Source organism: Sitophilus oryzae, unplaced genomic scaffold, assembly GCF_002938485.1.
Source record: "Sitophilus oryzae breed Bouriz unplaced genomic scaffold, Soryzae_2.0 scaffold_980_pilon_pilon, whole genome shotgun sequence".
Classification (NCBI taxonomy): domain Eukaryota; kingdom Metazoa; phylum Arthropoda; class Insecta; order Coleoptera; family Curculionidae; genus Sitophilus; species Sitophilus oryzae.
In genome coordinates, this window is record NW_022147617.1 from 1,570,119 (window position 1) to 1,587,628 (window position 17,510).

General features: G+C 30.6%; 1 protein-coding gene across 2 annotated transcripts in view; it reads right to left on the reverse strand.

The window, feature by feature from the left end:
- The window catches only part of LOC115891277 (stearoyl-CoA desaturase 5-like), a 38,049-nt gene that overhangs the window by 9,180 nt on the left and 11,359 nt on the right, over nt 1-17,510 (reverse strand). Inside the window, exons 1-3 of one of the 2 annotated variants that reach the window (XM_030911720.1) lie at nt 15,038-15,169; nt 14,592-14,880; nt 5,908-6,056 (exon numbers count right to left, since the gene is read on the reverse strand). In XM_030911720.1, coding sequence (XP_030767580.1) covers nt 5,908-6,056; nt 14,592-14,871 — 429 coding nt within the window. In that variant the 5' untranslated portion in view covers nt 14,872-14,880; nt 15,038-15,169. Of the gene's footprint in view, nt 1-5,907; nt 6,057-14,591; nt 14,881-15,037; nt 15,170-17,510 lie in introns of those variants that run through there. The other variant, XM_030911719.1, reaches the window with a different exon arrangement.

Consider the following 17,510-nt stretch of genomic DNA (forward strand, 5'->3'; position numbering starts at 1 on the left):
GTTATGTGATATATTTACACTTAGCTAGGTTTGGTGTTAAAATATGAAATATATTTTTTTCTGAGAAAAATTTTATGAAAATACATTCTGTTTTCAGAAAAAAAAAGAAAATGGGTCCATAATATTAATGTTCAGCAAAAAAATTATGGCGAATTGCACACGTTAATGCCGCAACTGCAAATATACCCTAAACGATTTTATATAATATATTTTGAATGGGAATTTGAAGAATGCCAAGTGACTGTTTTGAAGAGATCTTAAATTTTAAATACAAATTATAGGGAATCAATTAGTCCGGAAGAACGTATTGCAATGACACTAAAGGTATGAACACGAGATACAACGTTTTGTTTTATTTATTTATATAAAATATAATAGATAAAGAACCAATCCGATTAAATTTTCTCTAAAACACGGCATATTAATCCCCAGTTTCACTGAGACAAAGTCCCGCGAGACAGTACAATCTCGCGGGATTAAAGCAGCGGCGCGGGAAGAATTGTGCACGCTATGTCAAGAAAATTGGACGCGGGTTCATGCATTTTTTTATATGTGCGAGCTCGAATAATAGAAAAACTAGTTAGAAAGAATAATCTAATAATCTTTGGCCTACGGAACAATCGTAATTTAAAGGACATTGAGCTAGCTGCCTGGGTAATAGAGCAATTAAAAACTCTTTTAGGAATAGATGTATATTTAAGTGACATAAATAATATATTATCTAGGTAACGACTCAAACAAGCCTTTGCGTATAGAACTTAACACATATTTAAAAAAAGTAATACTCAAAAACGCTTATAAATTGAAGGGTAAACAGATTTTTATAAACCACGATCTTTCCAAAAAAGAGAGTGATGAATAAAGTATTGAATGAGAACTTAAAAGAGGCTAAGAAGAAAGGTTTGAGAGGGCACGTAAAGAAAGAAACCCTTATAAACGAGAGTTTTAGCTACGAACAGCTAGTGGAGAGAGGGCATAAAGAAAACGACTCAGACAACGAAGTATTTACTGACGTTCCATCAAGACCTTCCTTGAGTGCCCCGGGTACACCTGTATACGATCCACCAGTTCAATCTAGTGGTATCGAGCGCAACAAGCTAGAATCAAACCATCCCTTATCCAGGCCAATCAATACGATTGAATTCACCGTTGTTTAATGGACATCAAGTGCGGAAGCGCGAAGGGGTTCAAATAGTAATACAGCATCTCTACAATCATCCAGTAAGGTACAAAGACCGTCAACTAGGAGCCACCCGAAACCTTAGTATAGTAATCAGAAGGTCCATCTAGTGAAAAAAACTGACAAATGTGCGTGAAGAGGTAACATTCTAGTTAAAGATATCTAGTGTTAGAAGTGTGTTTTAATGATAAAAATGGACTCATATATAAGAGATTTTCAAGTTAAGGATATCGACAGAGAAACAATTAGTGATTTTAATAATTTTAGATCTAGATACTCCATTAATCTAAAAAAAGACTTTAAATGTATACATTGTAATATTAACAGTTTAGGTAAAAATTTTGATAATTTTAGAACATTTTTGGATACGCTCAGCCTAGAATTTGACGTAATTATTCTTACGAAAACTTATAAACAATATGATATTTCTATAGTCCATTCCAAATAAAAAAAGTATGACCTAATTTATAATGAAGGTCAATTGAATAAAAATGACAGAGTTGTTGTTTATATAAAATCGGAATTTAATTATAAACATTCTATAGTTTCTTTAGGTAACACAAAAATATTAGAATTAATTATTAAATATAAAAACATTGAAAATATTTGTATATCTGCTATTTATAAGTCTCCTAGTATTAACGAATTAGATTTTATTATAAGCCTTGAGAGGTATCTTTCTCAAAAAAAGAAGTTCACACTCACACATTTTAGTTGGTGATAATATTAATAAATATTAATTTATTTGATGAAAAAGATTATGTAGAACACTATAAAAATATATTGGCATCTTTTAACTTCAACTCATACATTAATAAGATAACTAGACCAAGAAACGGTACATTGATCATTTCTTTGTAAAATGTTCAACGGAAATATCAAGGAGAATAAAATCTTTTATTTTTGAAAATGATATAACAGATCACTATCCAATTGCTATATCTCTACCTAGAGAAGTAAACAAACCGAAAAATAACCTATGTAAATCTAAATACTATACCAATTACACCAATTACACATGATTAAAAGAAGATCTCCGGAAGGAGTCCTGGAATGATATATATACAGAAAATAAATCAAACAAAGCTTTTCAGATTTTCATGCGAAAATTAACATTGTATATCGACAAAAATAATAAAAAAGTAGAAATTAAAAAGTCTAAAAACACTTATTTTATAAAAGAGTGGATGACTTCTGGGCTTCTTAAATCAATAAATATAAAGAATAAATTATATAATAAATTAAAGCTACATCCGACAAATCTAGAATTAAAATACAACTATAACTATAATAATTATAAGAATATAATTAGGTCACTAATAACAACTGCAAAGAAAAATTACATAAAAAGAAAGAAAGAAAGAAAGAAATTGCTTTATTGTCATAAAAAAAGAGAATTTAACAAAAACAAAGAGACATCTTCTTCTCTATGGAAGTGTATAAATAAAATATGCGCTAAAACACAAAAAAATAAAGATATAAATACAATTAAAACCGAAGAAGGTCACGTATATACTGATAAATTAAAGATATCTAATGCTATTAATGATATTAAATGATCATTATTGTACTGTCGCTGAAAAACTAGCGGTTAAAATATCTTCAACAAATAATACCTGTGATATAAGCCGTCTGGAAAACAGTCTGTATTTACGCCAAACTTGCGAAGACGAAATAATAAGCATAATAAAAAATCTAAAAAATAAAAAAGCTCCTGGTTATGACAATATTAGCTCGGATATTATTAAAATACTATCGGGAGATATATCAAAGCCTTTAACGTTTTTAATAAATTTTTGTATCGAAAGTGGTTGTTTTCCGGACTGTCTTAAAGTAGGTGTAATTAAACCATTATATATAGGGGGTGATAAGGAGCACGTAGGCAATTATAGACCGATATCTATATTATCAGTTTCTTTATAAAATTTTGGAAACAGTTATAAAAAAACGTTTGTTAAAATTCTTTCTAAAATTTAACATAATATCAAAAAATCAATTTGTTTTTTTAGAAGGCAAATCAACACAGTTCATGCATTGACATAATCAATCTATGATGCTCTAGACTGGGGATATCGAAGCCTCTGTATTTTCGTAGATCTCGCTAAAGCATTTGATACGGTAAATCACAAAATACTTTTAGACAAATTAGAGAGATATGGAATACGAGGAAACAAGTTACCTTAAGAACAGATCAGCATATGTTAATTTGGGAGATATTAATATCAAGCCAGGAAGGATTGAGCATGGTGTACCACAAGGCACTGTGTTGGGTCCGTTATTGTTTGTTATTTATATTAATGATCTACTTACTATTAACAAAAGCAGATTTTTTTAGCTACGCAGTTGATATAGCGATATTTTATAAATCTAACTCTTGGTCGAATTTGAAAAGATTAGCAGAGGAAGACTTTCAGACAATTAATACCTGGTTTGTCAAAAACAAATTAACATTAAACTATGACAAAACCAAATTTATATCCTTTTCTATTTATAAAAATAATGAACCAGATTGGGACAGATTACAAATATCCAATAATAATGTAATACCGGAATGTGATTCTAAAAAATATTTAGGGGTTACAATCGACAAACATCTTAAATGGAATATTCATATTAATAATCTAACTAAAAAATTGCGAGGATTGTTGCCGAAATTGAATTATTTGAAAAGTTTTTTGGACGTCAAACAGCTTAGAATCCTGTACTCATCCCTTGTACAATCTCATTTGACATATGGAATTCTAGGGTGGGGTGGTGCGGCTGAATGCCATTTAAAAAGCTTGTATTCTATTCGAAAATGGTTCATAAAATTATTTACAATAAAAAGAATACTTTCTTTTCAAACGTTCTCTTTAAGAATGCGCATCTACTTGATATACGTCAGCTATAATACTGCCTAGATGTTTTAAAATTCATTTATCAGGGGAAAATATCTATTGAACATGTTGACCATGAATATGAAACTAGACACAAGGCGTTTTATCCTAGTTTATGCTCTAAAACTGTTGGACAAAGATCTTCAAACTTTTTTGCACCTCGATTATATAACATCTTAGCAACCTTCCTAAAGGAAGTTAAAAGTTACTCTGGGTTTAAAAAAGGGGTATGCAAATGGATGGTTGATCGAGGTAGAGATATATTTAATGACCTAGTTAACTTCAAGTATACAAAATAAGTTTTCATAAGTGCCAGTGAACATTATATATTGTCATAATTAAATTGTATTTTTTTCCACATACAAGTAATTCTATTACTTTGTGGCAATTCTTTTAACGTTTATTTCGATTCTTAAAATTTAAATTTAGTTTTAGTTAAATTGTACTTAGATAATGTGTATTAGATATATTAGCATATTATGTTGGTATTGTACTGTACTATTTTGTATCTGTTTTAATTTCGAGAGAAAATGTTTAATAAACGTTATTATTATTATTAATACATCCCAAGTAAAATTAAACCTGGTATTCAAAAATATTCAATTTTTTCGGGAATGTATTGGGACCAGAGAAAAAAATTCGAACGCTCGGACGTGCACGTATTAAAAAAACAAACCAGTTTGTTTTCATCCGACCAACGGAAATTGGCGTACGTGCACGGACGCGCAAACTCCAATGCAATGTAACCGCCTGCGTAGATACCATTTGTTTGTTTTTTGCTGCGTGCACGTCCGTGCACGTACCACCAAAATAAAGCACGGACACGCATCCAATGTAACCACAGGCTAATTCGCCGCATTTTCGTCGAGCGGTCAAGCGGCAGAACGCCTTGGTTTGAATGCTATTTTGATTCTATCATATCCTGCCATGATATTTCGATCCCGCGCCGCTCTCGCCAAAACGCGTTGCGGATCCTTATAGTCTAAGAGCTAGCAACGTTTTCGAGAAAGTATTTTAAGAAAGCTGGCTCTTTCTTTTGCTATGCTCTCTGGAACAGCGCGCGAGTCGTTTGGCTGCCGATAGACGTTGCGTTCATTACTGCCGAGGGTTGCCACAAGAAAATTTCTGATTGTGCAGAACTTGACCATAAAAATGTGTAGCATTTTTCTGGTCAATTTTAATGGTCAATTTTAAAAAATCGTAACTCCAAAATTACAGTAGCTAGCGAAACGCGGTTTTCAATTTAAGATTAGAAATAATATTTGCAACAAAATTTGTAATAACATCAAAATCAGTCAAAGTCGCAGTTTTTGAGATATTCTGTGTTCCGTAGTTCGTTTTTGAGAAAATCCATGTGGAGAACTCCAAACTCCCATCGGACGCGACCCCAGGTGGCGGATAGGGGAAATAACCGCGGACCAAAATTGGAAAAAATCCTTTACTTTGAAATTAAAAAAACTGCCTACCAACTTTTTATTAACATATTTTAGTATGGGCGGCTATACGTGCCTCCCGGCGCCAATTTTTTTTTATTTAGTCCGTTAAATTCTAGTATTGAATATAAATCGAACAAGTCTTCATAGCGCGGCGCGAAAACTTTCCGCCTATAAATCGAGAAGTCCCGAGTTGAATACCGACTCGGGGTAAACTCTGCGCAGTAGTGAACGCAATGTCTATCGGCAGCCAGGCGGCCTGCCCGCTGTTCCAAAGAGCCTAGTAAAAGATATATCAAAGATCCAGCTCATTTAAAATATCTGTTTTCCAGACATTGCTAGCTCTCTTACTATTAAGACTACTTACGAATTTACTTTATAAAAATAGATTATCATTTCCAAAGTAATATACACTTACCCATTCATGAATATCATTTTGCAGGGCGGCTGATTGTGCTAACATCAGAAATATTCTTAGTGGTAAATTAGCTTTATACGTTCGGTGTGCCCATAACCGATGTGCACCTGCTGTTATACCAAATCCAGAAAAAACCGTGTATATGTAAGCTACGAATTAAAAAAAATGAATAAATTTGCTATATAGTTCAACAAAATACTAATACATCCCTCTAATATACAGAGGTATTTAAAAGATTTTTAAGAAGTTTATTAAAAATATTTTAAGATCTAGCGATTCAAGATATTTAGAATGGAAATAGTCAATACGTGTCATTATTGACAAAAAAAAAACATGTTTAGTAGATAGTTATTGGACTAAAATGATAAATTTGGGAACTTTTTTTTTAAATTAATCATAAATGTTTCTTCGAAAAAATAAAAAAAAATACGTCAATGATGACAGGTATTGATGATTTCGGTTCCAAATATCTCGAGAACCATTACTTGTAGCGATTTTTACCAAGAGACCTTTTTTACGTAAAAAACGTTGCAAATGTATATTTTTTTACTCAGTAGTTTGATACTACTCTTCAAAGCAGTTAAAAATATGTAGGTGACGCCCTCTACAAATAGGGGTCACATTGGCATCTATATCAAATTTCTCATGTCAAAAAACTCCCAGACAACAATTTTCATCCAAATATTGACGTTACTTCAGAAATTATTTGGAAAAAATCTAAAGAAAAATGAAATTTCTACACCCTGTATCTACGAAACTAAGACATTTTAGGACATACATTTATACGAACTTTTTTTTATCTATTTTTAGAAGTTTCCGGAATACAATTCGGACCACCCTATACATATATAGGAAGTAAAAACAATAAAAATTGGTTGTGCATTTTATTTTAAAGCTCTTTGAATTCTCCACTGTTTAAAAGCTACCCGTACTCAAGGTTGCTATATTAAACAGGTTGCCTCGTAACTTTTGGACCAATAGGAGCGAAGTTTTTGAACACATTCTAAAGTTTCATTCAGAACCTCGCAATTAGTGGAATAAATTAGCGGTTTCAATTAATTACACTTTTTAGTTTACGATCATTCACAATGTTTAAAAAACACAATTATAATTAATAAAATATCCTAGCAACAGCTTGCGGTAGTCAGTTGTATCCATAAAGAAAGCCAAATATTTAGCTTATAAAACAATAAACTTTTGATTTCTAACCACCATTTCTCTTGACGGATGCTAATCAATGGACAAAATGACATTTTCCGCAAAATTTGAAGTATAATTAGTGGAAAAGTCAAAAGTTTGTTTACTTTTTTTACTAATTGAAAATGACTACCACTAATTTAGACGTACTGAATGCTTACAATGAAATTAAAGGAACATACTTCTACGCTAATTGAAACCATTAATTTATTCCACTAATTCGGAGGCTCTGAATGAAGCTTAAGGGCTCATTCTATCCCGTTTACGAAAAATGGCTATCTATATCTAGATATATGTAAGTTTTTTAAATTAATTTATTGCAAACGCTGGAGAGAGGGGGCGCTACTATCGATATTTTGCCCCGGTTCAAAAAAATTGTAGATCCGGGGCTGCGATCAATACATCCAAATAAATCAAGCAGTACTAGTCAAAATTCCGAAAGCCTCTGACGTTGAAATCCACGACAAAATGTTCTTCAAGTCCAAAAATAAAGATCTTATCCTTCCAGAAGTTAAAATATTATACATCAATGCTACAAAAATGTTATACCAAATCTTGCCAAAATTTTGGAAGATATATACAGGGTGTCCCAATATTCCGTGGACATAGAACTACTACGTATTTTTGGAATCAAAATAAGTTCATTGGACACAATTTACCTCTATACAAAAGTGATTCGTTTGTCCGTTAGGGGGACCTCAAAAAAATAAACACATTTTTTCAAATATTTTAAGAATTGTTATCCCGATTTGAATTAAATTTTAGGTGTCTATGTTTTGTTAAGTGCTTTAACATTTGACTTTCACAAAAATCAAGAAAAAGTACGAGAAGGGAGAAAGCTACCTCCACCTCAACATAAATTTTAGCAGAAATATTTTCCAACTCAACCGACGTGATTTTTTCGTAAAATGGTACTTTTAGTTTACACTACATTTTTTGTCACTTATAAAAACATGCCACCGTGTATACTTTTTGAGGCAAAAATATTTTTTCGAAGATAACTTGCAAAAAATGTTTCACATCTCACTCGTCATTTTTGTCACATCACATGGAGGCTAGATGACACTGATTTAACAAGACGACGAAGATCTCTCGGCGATTCTAGCTCTAGATATTTTAAGAATATATGATAATTACGTGACTATTGGTGCAAATTTTCAAATAACTCGTTTAAAATTTATGTAAAAATTGTTATGCCAATTTTACTTATGTATTATTCAAAAATATAAATGGCTATAAAACCGCTAGCCGCTAAATGATTTTTCCCGCTAAACCAAATAAGAAACAAAATAAAAATAGTTCTAGCGAGAAACCGCTAAGTTTGCAACAGTGCGTTCGAAAATATTTTGCTTATTGCTTAATCATAATAGCGTTGCTTATAATTGCATATATCATTTGAAAACAACAGCTCTCTATGATTACACTCAGATGCAAAAAAACGCAACGGAGAAATTTTTGGGCAAATTTAAAGTGTTATATTTTTGTTACTTTTAGCCCTATTTTCATGAATTTTTTAGCAAGCTGTATATAATTATATCAACTTTAATTCGCAAACTCACTTTTCTCTAAACTTTAGTATTTGGCATATTATGCAGGGTTAATCGAGGGGTTGTCTTTTTACCCTAACTTTAAAACGCTCTGTGCAATAATTTGTTCTGTAAATTTTCCTAAAATATAATTTTACGGTCAGAACCATGACTCCTGAGCATTTTGTTTTTTGATTCATGCCAATATATGCTTTGGTTAATTTTTAAGAGTGAAATGAACTTTTTAAGAGCGAAATGAACGTTCAATTTGGATTTTTTTTAATTATCATTACTTTTAGATGTAATTTCTTAATATGACGAGATGATTTTAGTGACTATTGCCGTAATGTCATATTACACTGCATTGGATACTCTATACTAAATTAAAAAAAAAACGTTAAAGACTAACGATACATTCCGGGTTTTAATAAACATTAATAACAACAGAACGATATTAAAGAAAACATCTGTAATACTCAAGTATACAAACAGAAAAAAAATTGTAAAAAATACCCTAATACTTTGTATTGACGCCCTTGGCTGCTATAACTGCCTGTATACGTCCGTTCATACTGTCATTGAGGCTACATACATCATATTGCGTTATAACGGTTATATATTCTTATTCTTCATTAAGGACCAAGCGAAAAGTTCATTTAACGAAATTAAACATTTAACCCTCCTGCCACGCATTTGCCAAACGTCGATCATGTTCGAGCAGTTCATAGTAGTATATAGATAACAATAATCACCAAAGCCGTCTTTTCACATTGAAAAATAACTTCTGATAAATCTGACTCCTATTTGTAAATGACACCCAGTGTATTATTTTTTTTATTTTATTTGCCTTGGTTATGGGCTTTCTGAAAATACGATATACTCTAATTATTTTCATAATTAAGGTAAAAAAATCATTATTTAACTTTTGAACATAAATAAACCTGGTTTAAGAAAGTATTATTATCTTATTTAATTTAATTTTACCAGATGTTTTGCTTGCCACTCTGTTATCTTAATAAACTGCACTGAAAATAAAGTTGGGGAATAAATTATTCGATTGTATTAATTTAAACCCAATTTAAACCGATAATCTATGTTAAAAAGTTATATAATGCATTTTTTGTATCTGCCTGCCCGGTCGGTCGTCCCATGGCCGCACAGTGCGGTGGATGATAAGTCTAGTGGGACAAAACCGTTTTGTTTGTAAAAATAAGCCAAAAAAATGTGTAGTGATAAGAATAAATAGTGTTCATTCCAACTGATATAAAAATGCATGAATTATTTTTTGGTCGTATACATTTTTATCAACCAAATTTGATCGTTTTCTGCTCAGCCATACCAGTCATATGAAAAAAAAATATTTATAAGTGCATACATTCTATTCCAAAATTAAATTATGTTGGAGATTGCACAAAGGTATGTAAAAATGCGTTTTAAAACCAACATCATCTCTTGACCGTTTTGTGGGATATCGTGATGCAATTTTTATATCCCAACTCTCTTAGCACAGAATATCTAACTGATTTTAAATTTTTTACTGAAATTCTACTGACAAAAATTTGGGTTGCCAAATAATTTCATTAGATATTTTTTTTTGACTAGATATTCTGTGCTCTTAGTAACGAAGAAAAGAAAGGTGTTAAGACCATCTACGATCATTTTCCATTATTTTTTTAGAGTTCAAGGTTAACAGGTGGACGCCCAAAAGGTTTATTTCAATTGGCTAGTATAATAAGGAAACAAAGACTCATTAAAGGGTTAATTGAAGACCATTGAAAGGAAAAATTATGTTTTGTAAGTACTATGAGCTTTAGGGCTAGTGGGAGTAGGGATGCTGCTGTAATAGTTGAAAGCTTAACTGAAACTCCATCGAAAGACACTGAGTTTAAAAAATAAATAAGTGACACCAATAGTCAGTTCGGCAATTTTTCTCAAGACAAAAACATCCAAATGATGTTTGGGTTAAATAAAGCATGACTATATGCAAAAGCCTTTTTTAATTTCTCATAATTTCTAATAAAAACTAAATGATTATTACTAGTTTTAATAAAAGTTTTAAAAATTGTCTTAGATACTTACTATATATGAATTTACATTTACAGATTGTTAAAATTAAAATTAAAATAGCTAATTGATTTATTTTTAAATAAAATAGAATTTTTTAAAATAAAATATACACGGTTTCACAAGATCACAAATTAATTAAAAAATAACTGCTAAAATAATTTTTTTTAAGTATTTACCTGATATCATAATTTTATTTATTTAGCAATAGTTTACAGTACGGTTTTTGTGTATCACGTACGAATAATATAATAGTTTTATTATCTTGTATTTATTTATTTATTAATAAATTAAGTTATTAATAAATAAATAAATTTAACCCATATGGGTGCTATACATATATTAAACCATTTGCTACGTTATAGATTTTAAGTCCCAACAATCAGATCATATTTTGCCCTGCTGGAATTACCATTCGCCGCACTGTGCGGCCCGTCTTGGCGCGTCTTGGCGCAGCGCTCCACGCGCCTGTAGCGTGGATCGGCGCTCCACACGCCGTGTAATGGCACCTTTAATTTCGTTTCAGAAACCAGAAAAATACCATTGTGATTATTTTGGGAACTGATTTTTTTTTATTGCTATATGGATTATTTATCGTTAAAAGTCATTGGTATAGACTGTTTTATTTATACACACAACATTTTCATACGTCCCAAAAATTATGAAAAATAATAGATGATTCCATATAAGTTTGGTTGTGTGTAGTATCAGGGCATAGTTTTGTCGGGCTGTAAGAAATGGTATAACAGCGAGTGTTTGTATAATAAACCTGTTCATTGTCTGGTTTAAAAAAGACATTCCTTATACAGGGCTTCATAGGCCAATCAAAATTACCAATCTCCTCCTTATTTTAACTTTATTATTAAATAGGACCAACGTGTGCTTCTCGCAATATTGAAATCGGCATTCTCATTAGCTTGATGCGATACAATTTTTGCTTTTTCTGTGTGCCTTTTCTATGGACTAGTAGATAATACTGCGGCAGATTGCTTTCTTTGCATATTTGTCAATCATCCTATGCCCCTGCTGTTTCCACAATATTTTCAGAGTGTGCATCAAAAATGACAAGAGAGAAAGAGAATATAAACTACCGTCAAAAATCATTATCTGAACGTTTTACGATGGCAATTCAATGAAAAAGTATGGTTGGATTGTATTTATAGTTCTGATTTCTATCTGTACAGAGTTGTCCATAATTGCAAAAGGTTTTACTTTTTAATTTCGTATAAATTTGATAGTCTAAGAACTATCACCCATAATGCGCTCTATACTATTCTTTTATAACAAGCCACAGTGTATACCTGTATGTACAGGGTGGGTCAAATTCGACGCTTTTAAATGGAAACACCCTTTTCTATAGGAGATAGACAAAAACTAATATCGGTGTCTGGAGCTCAATTTTTGTCAAAAACATGATGATGAAAACCGCATACCGATATCTGTTACAGTTTCGGAGTTACGGGGTGTTTTCCAAAAATATGCATTTTAAACAAATCGCTGTAACTTTTTTGCTATGGAAAATTTTGTATTTTTATGAAAACATTTCCAAAGCACCTTTTTACGTAGAATTTAATGGTTTAAGTATAATTTTTTTTAAAATTAATAATTTTAGAATTATCAACACAAAATTTGACTCTTTATATGGGACACCCTGTATATTTTTACTTCAATGAAAAGAATTTAAAATTACCTTTCCAAAAATATAACACATTTGATATTTTGCTCGATTCCTCTTCGAGATATAGAGTATATAAAAATTCGGCCCGCTTAAATAAGTAGGCTTTGAACGGAACCGGCTGTAATGCAAAAAAATTCTAGCTGTGAGCATCAATTAAAACGAAAATAATATTTGCTATAAGAGATGCAGAATTTTCTAACAATTTAAAGTATATTTAACCAACATCAACACATTTAAACCATATCTAATAACAATAAAGATAAATAGCAAACCAAGACATGAGATTTTGCTACAGGTGTTGTGACATATCGACCGTCTTCTATTATGGATAGACGGGGCAGTTTTTGAACATTTCTGGCGGAATTCATTAACTCAGGGGGTGTGATAGATACCCTCTCATAACTGCTAAGTATTTCTAATTCTTGTCTAGATTATACGAAAGAATAAGGAACTTTTATTCTTCCGCAAATATATTCATAGGATTAGATCCATGGGCACTAAGTCAGGCGGCCTCGACGGTCAACGGCTAAGATTTTGGTTAGCTATTCAATTATTCTTAAAATTGGCTGCAAAAATTTGCTGAAAACTTCAGCGTTCAGAGGCGGTGCGTCGTCTTGCTAGAAAAATATGTTTTCGAGTTCCATTAAGCGCATATCATCAATAAGGGGCCAAAGCCTACTAGTTAAAAGTGGCGAACTTTTAAAAATTCTGTATTTCGACGGGGATTATAACAAAATATCAAGTGTGCTATATTTTTGGAAAGGTAATTTTAAATTCTTTTCAGTTAATTAAAAATATAGAGGGTGTCCCAAATAAAAAATCAATTTTTCTGTTGATAACTCTTAAATTATTAATTTAAAAAAATATATACTTAAACCATTAAATTCTACGTAAAAAGGTGCTTTGGAAATGTTTTCATAGAAATACAAAGTTTTCCATAGCAAAAAAGTTACAGCAATTTGTTAAAAAGGCACATTTTTGAAAAACACCCCGTAACTCCGAAACGGTAACAGATATTGATGAGCGGTTTTCACCATCATGTTTTTGATGAAAATTGAGCTCCAGACACCGATATTAGTTTTCGTCTATCTCCTATAGAAGAGGGTGTTTCTATTTAAAAGCGTCGAATTTGACCCACCCTGTGCTTATTTGTGACATAATTTAAATATAATGTAAATTGACATAATTTAAATATAGTTTAAAGTTGATTTTTTTTATTATCGAAAGTGGTATAATTGTTGTAATCACTGTCTTATGACACATTGTAACTTAAAACTAAAAATAAAACTGAAAAAAAACATATTAGACTTTAATCATAAATTAACGCTAATTTTCAATTTGTTGATCCCGAACAGTTCTTCAAATAAAAAAACTTAATTAACAATAATTATAGAGGAAATTATATTTTTACTTTCAATTTTGAATAGAAAGATTATTTACGATAAGTTAATATTTTTAAAGTTGTAAACCAAAAAAATCAAAACCAAAAACCGCAAAAAAATTGTTTTTTGCATTTTTCTCTATGTTCCGTCACAAAATTTTCTTAGCAAACATTAAATTTGAATTCAGCGCCCCAAAAAACATAATAAACAGGAGAAATTAAAACTACCCCAAAACTTTCCTCAAAAAGGGGATTTAAGTACAATATGACTTGACAAAGCCACCTAGTTATACTAAAAAAAATAACATTAAAAGACATGATAATTGAAAAGATTGCAAATTTCTGATAGTAACTCGATTCTTAAAAATTAACTAAAGCATGTGTTAATAATAATTCAAATACAAACGTTTACAAAAAAGTAAGTTTAGCAATAATTAAATTAGATATATTTATATACAGTTTGCCAAAAAATTATAAAAATAAAAAATACAACACTTTAAATTTAATTAAAAAAATTTCCGTTAGGTACGTTTTTTGCATCTGAGTGTAGATAGATATTAAAAATTATTAAACATTAAACAATATTATATATAAAATGATAACAAATAACAAGAAAACTGAATTATTTACTATCCAGAAATGTGTATGATTGCATCTTACATAAATTCCAGTTTCAGTAGTTTAAGTACTTTATAGTGTAAAAGTTCTATATGTATAGTAGTAGGTACCAATATATGTATGTATAGTAGGTAACAATATTAATATTATATTTTATATTATTATTTTATAAATATAATTTAAACGAAACATTGTTTACACATATTAAAAAAATACTCACTAAATAAAAGAGTTTTCCAATTGTAAAATCCAAACAATACTAGACCAATTGAGTATAATGCCAACGTGTGAAGAATTATAAAAATAACCACATTACGCCAGACAATTTGGATGTTCCAATCATTTGTCCTGTTTTCTCCATAATCTGTCGTTCTAATATTTTTATTTTTACTCTTTAAGGTATTGCTTAGCCCATTCCCTTCTGCATTCTTTGAATTAATAATGTGTGCCTCTGATGCCAAAAATAAGCTGTGCGTGTTGCCGATAATACTTGGTGACATGTTAATGGCCTAAAAAGTAAAAAAAAATAAAGTCATTTACATACCGTTTGTGTGTTCTATTTCTAATGATTATTATAAATTTCAGATTATCATAAATTTTCGCTTTAAAAAAATTGAATTTTAAATTTCATGGCTGTGCTAAAACAGTAATTTTTAATCAAGGAACCTTGGAGAAATAGATTGATCATCTAATGTTTTTCGTGTTTTGTCTGCGTTTTCTTTGCCCTGAATAGTTTGGTACTACATATTTGGTATTTCGAGTCAAGTTGTCGTTATGAACTGCATGTTACAATTTTAAATAAACCATATGCTAAAATGTCAAAAGTTGACGTATGAAATGCCATTCTATTCAGAGTGTCATTTTCTATCGCATAAAGTAGAAATATACCGAGGGTGCCATTTAAAAATCAAAAATTGTAGTCGTTTCCGGTGAAACAGGAAGTGGCCAAAACAGTTGAATCATCAATCAATCCTATTTTATGTCATATAGTAACATACACTCTGAAAAAATAAAAAAAATATTGGGGTGAGGCACTTTTGAGACGCACCCGGTATAATAAACCATAACTCACAGCCACCATGTGGATGTGAGTCTACATGGTGGCTACTTTTTACTCAAATTAAATCCTCTGATATTAACTCGTGTATTAACAACAATCAGCTCCTAGAATCTAAAATAGCTTGAAAATACTTCCTCAAACTATTTACTAGTAAACAACAATACACTGTGAACGGTTCAACCCATTGCACAGGCTTTTCTTCTAAACGTATCGTTACTAAATCAAATGCAGTGCTTCGTTCTTTGAGCAATCATTTAACTTGTATTCCATATTCCCACATTCAGAGCAGATTTTCTTTCTCTCTGTGAGGTGTGGAATATTCTTATACACAATGTCTCTCTTATCTCACGTTAGAGGGGAATATTGGCTTTTCTGTAGTTCTTTCGTCCCTTTTACTTGGTGAGGCTTTATTTCCTGACAAATTTGCTTCTTTGGCAATATTATTATTTATTTCAAATAAATCTTTCAAGTTAGATATGCTCCTCAAGATAATTTTACACTGATTATTTAACTCTTTATCAACAACAAATAACACCTCCTCAAACACATCGATAATATGAACAGTTTTCTTTTTAGAAACCTGAGCAGCATTTACACTTTGTCATGATATTATAATTTTCTTTTTAATAGACCTTTTTTCATCATCTCTGTTCCATTTTTGTGTCGACTTATTTCGTTTTTTAAAGCCTATATACAGGGTGTCCCTGGCTGAGCGTGCATTAGAAGTTTCTAGAGAACCACAACATTTAGATCGGAGATTTTTTGCACATCATTGTTTTACGAGATCTATCGATTAAAAATATTTTTAATATGGAGGCACTTCCGGAAATACCGGAAACTACTTTCTTATTTTAAATGGGTGCCCCCATTTTTTATTACATACTTAAATTATCTGTAAAATTCTATGAATATTGATGTTAAACACTCTATACCTAACATTAACCGTTTTTGAGAAAAAAGATATTTATAATTTTTGGACGAAAAAAACTACCTGTCAAAAAATTTCTATAACCTAAAAGTCAAATTTAGTTATTACCACAGCCACTGTGACAAAGAGAAGATGTGTGGCTATCTGTTTCAAAAATTAAATTGTTCTAATGTCATATAATAATGGCAGCTGTCATGGAATTGAGCGATTAAAAAATTATCATAAATATTTTTTTTTCAAATGGAAACCCACTTTTTTATTTCACTAGTGAAAATGTTTTCTAATTTGTTACTTTTTGAGTATAGATGTTAAAAAATAAATCGTTTTTAAGTTGTTTAAGATTTAGTTGGAAAACGTATATTTTTTTTGGTTTTATAAGGGTTTTATCTAGCTTCTTTTGAGATTAAGTGTCAAACAGTCAGACAATTTATTTCCATCTGTCAAAAAACAAATTATTTGAATTTTCTATATGATAAATATACTGTCTTCTTAAGAGTTTCAAACGTGTATTTACAAAAATATATCTCGTATTTTCGCTCTTTAGTGATATCTAATAGTTGATATTATTAATAATATACCGTATGATCAAAAAAAAAAAAACAGCGCAAAGTTGGCTTGGAAATGATGATCGATAACATACTGCTTTTTGAACAAAGTGTCACAATATGACGTAGCCAGATCTATTGTTTTACATCACTTGACGTTTAAAGCCATAGGCTACTGGTTAAAATCGAGGAAAATATACGCTTTAAAACTAAATCTTAAATAACTTAAAAACAATTTATTTTAGGTATACGAACAACAGTCAAAAAGTAACGAATTGAAAAGCCTTTTTACTAGTGCACTTAAACAAAATTCCCAAGTTTTATATTCTAGGAGCTACAGACGGCTCCTAGAATATAAAACTTGGGAATTTTGTTTAAGTGCAAACCTAAAGTATGTACTAGGATGTATTTCAGGAATATATTTTAACTTCTATAGGGTGGCTCAAAAAAGTGTGACTGGATTGGGATTATTTTTTTTAAATGGAACACCCTGTATATTATTGCATTGTTGGCTTCCTTTCAGATCACTTTCCATAATCCTAAGACATGAATAAATATATTTCGATAATTTCAGAGATATTAATAAATAAATAAAATTTATATATT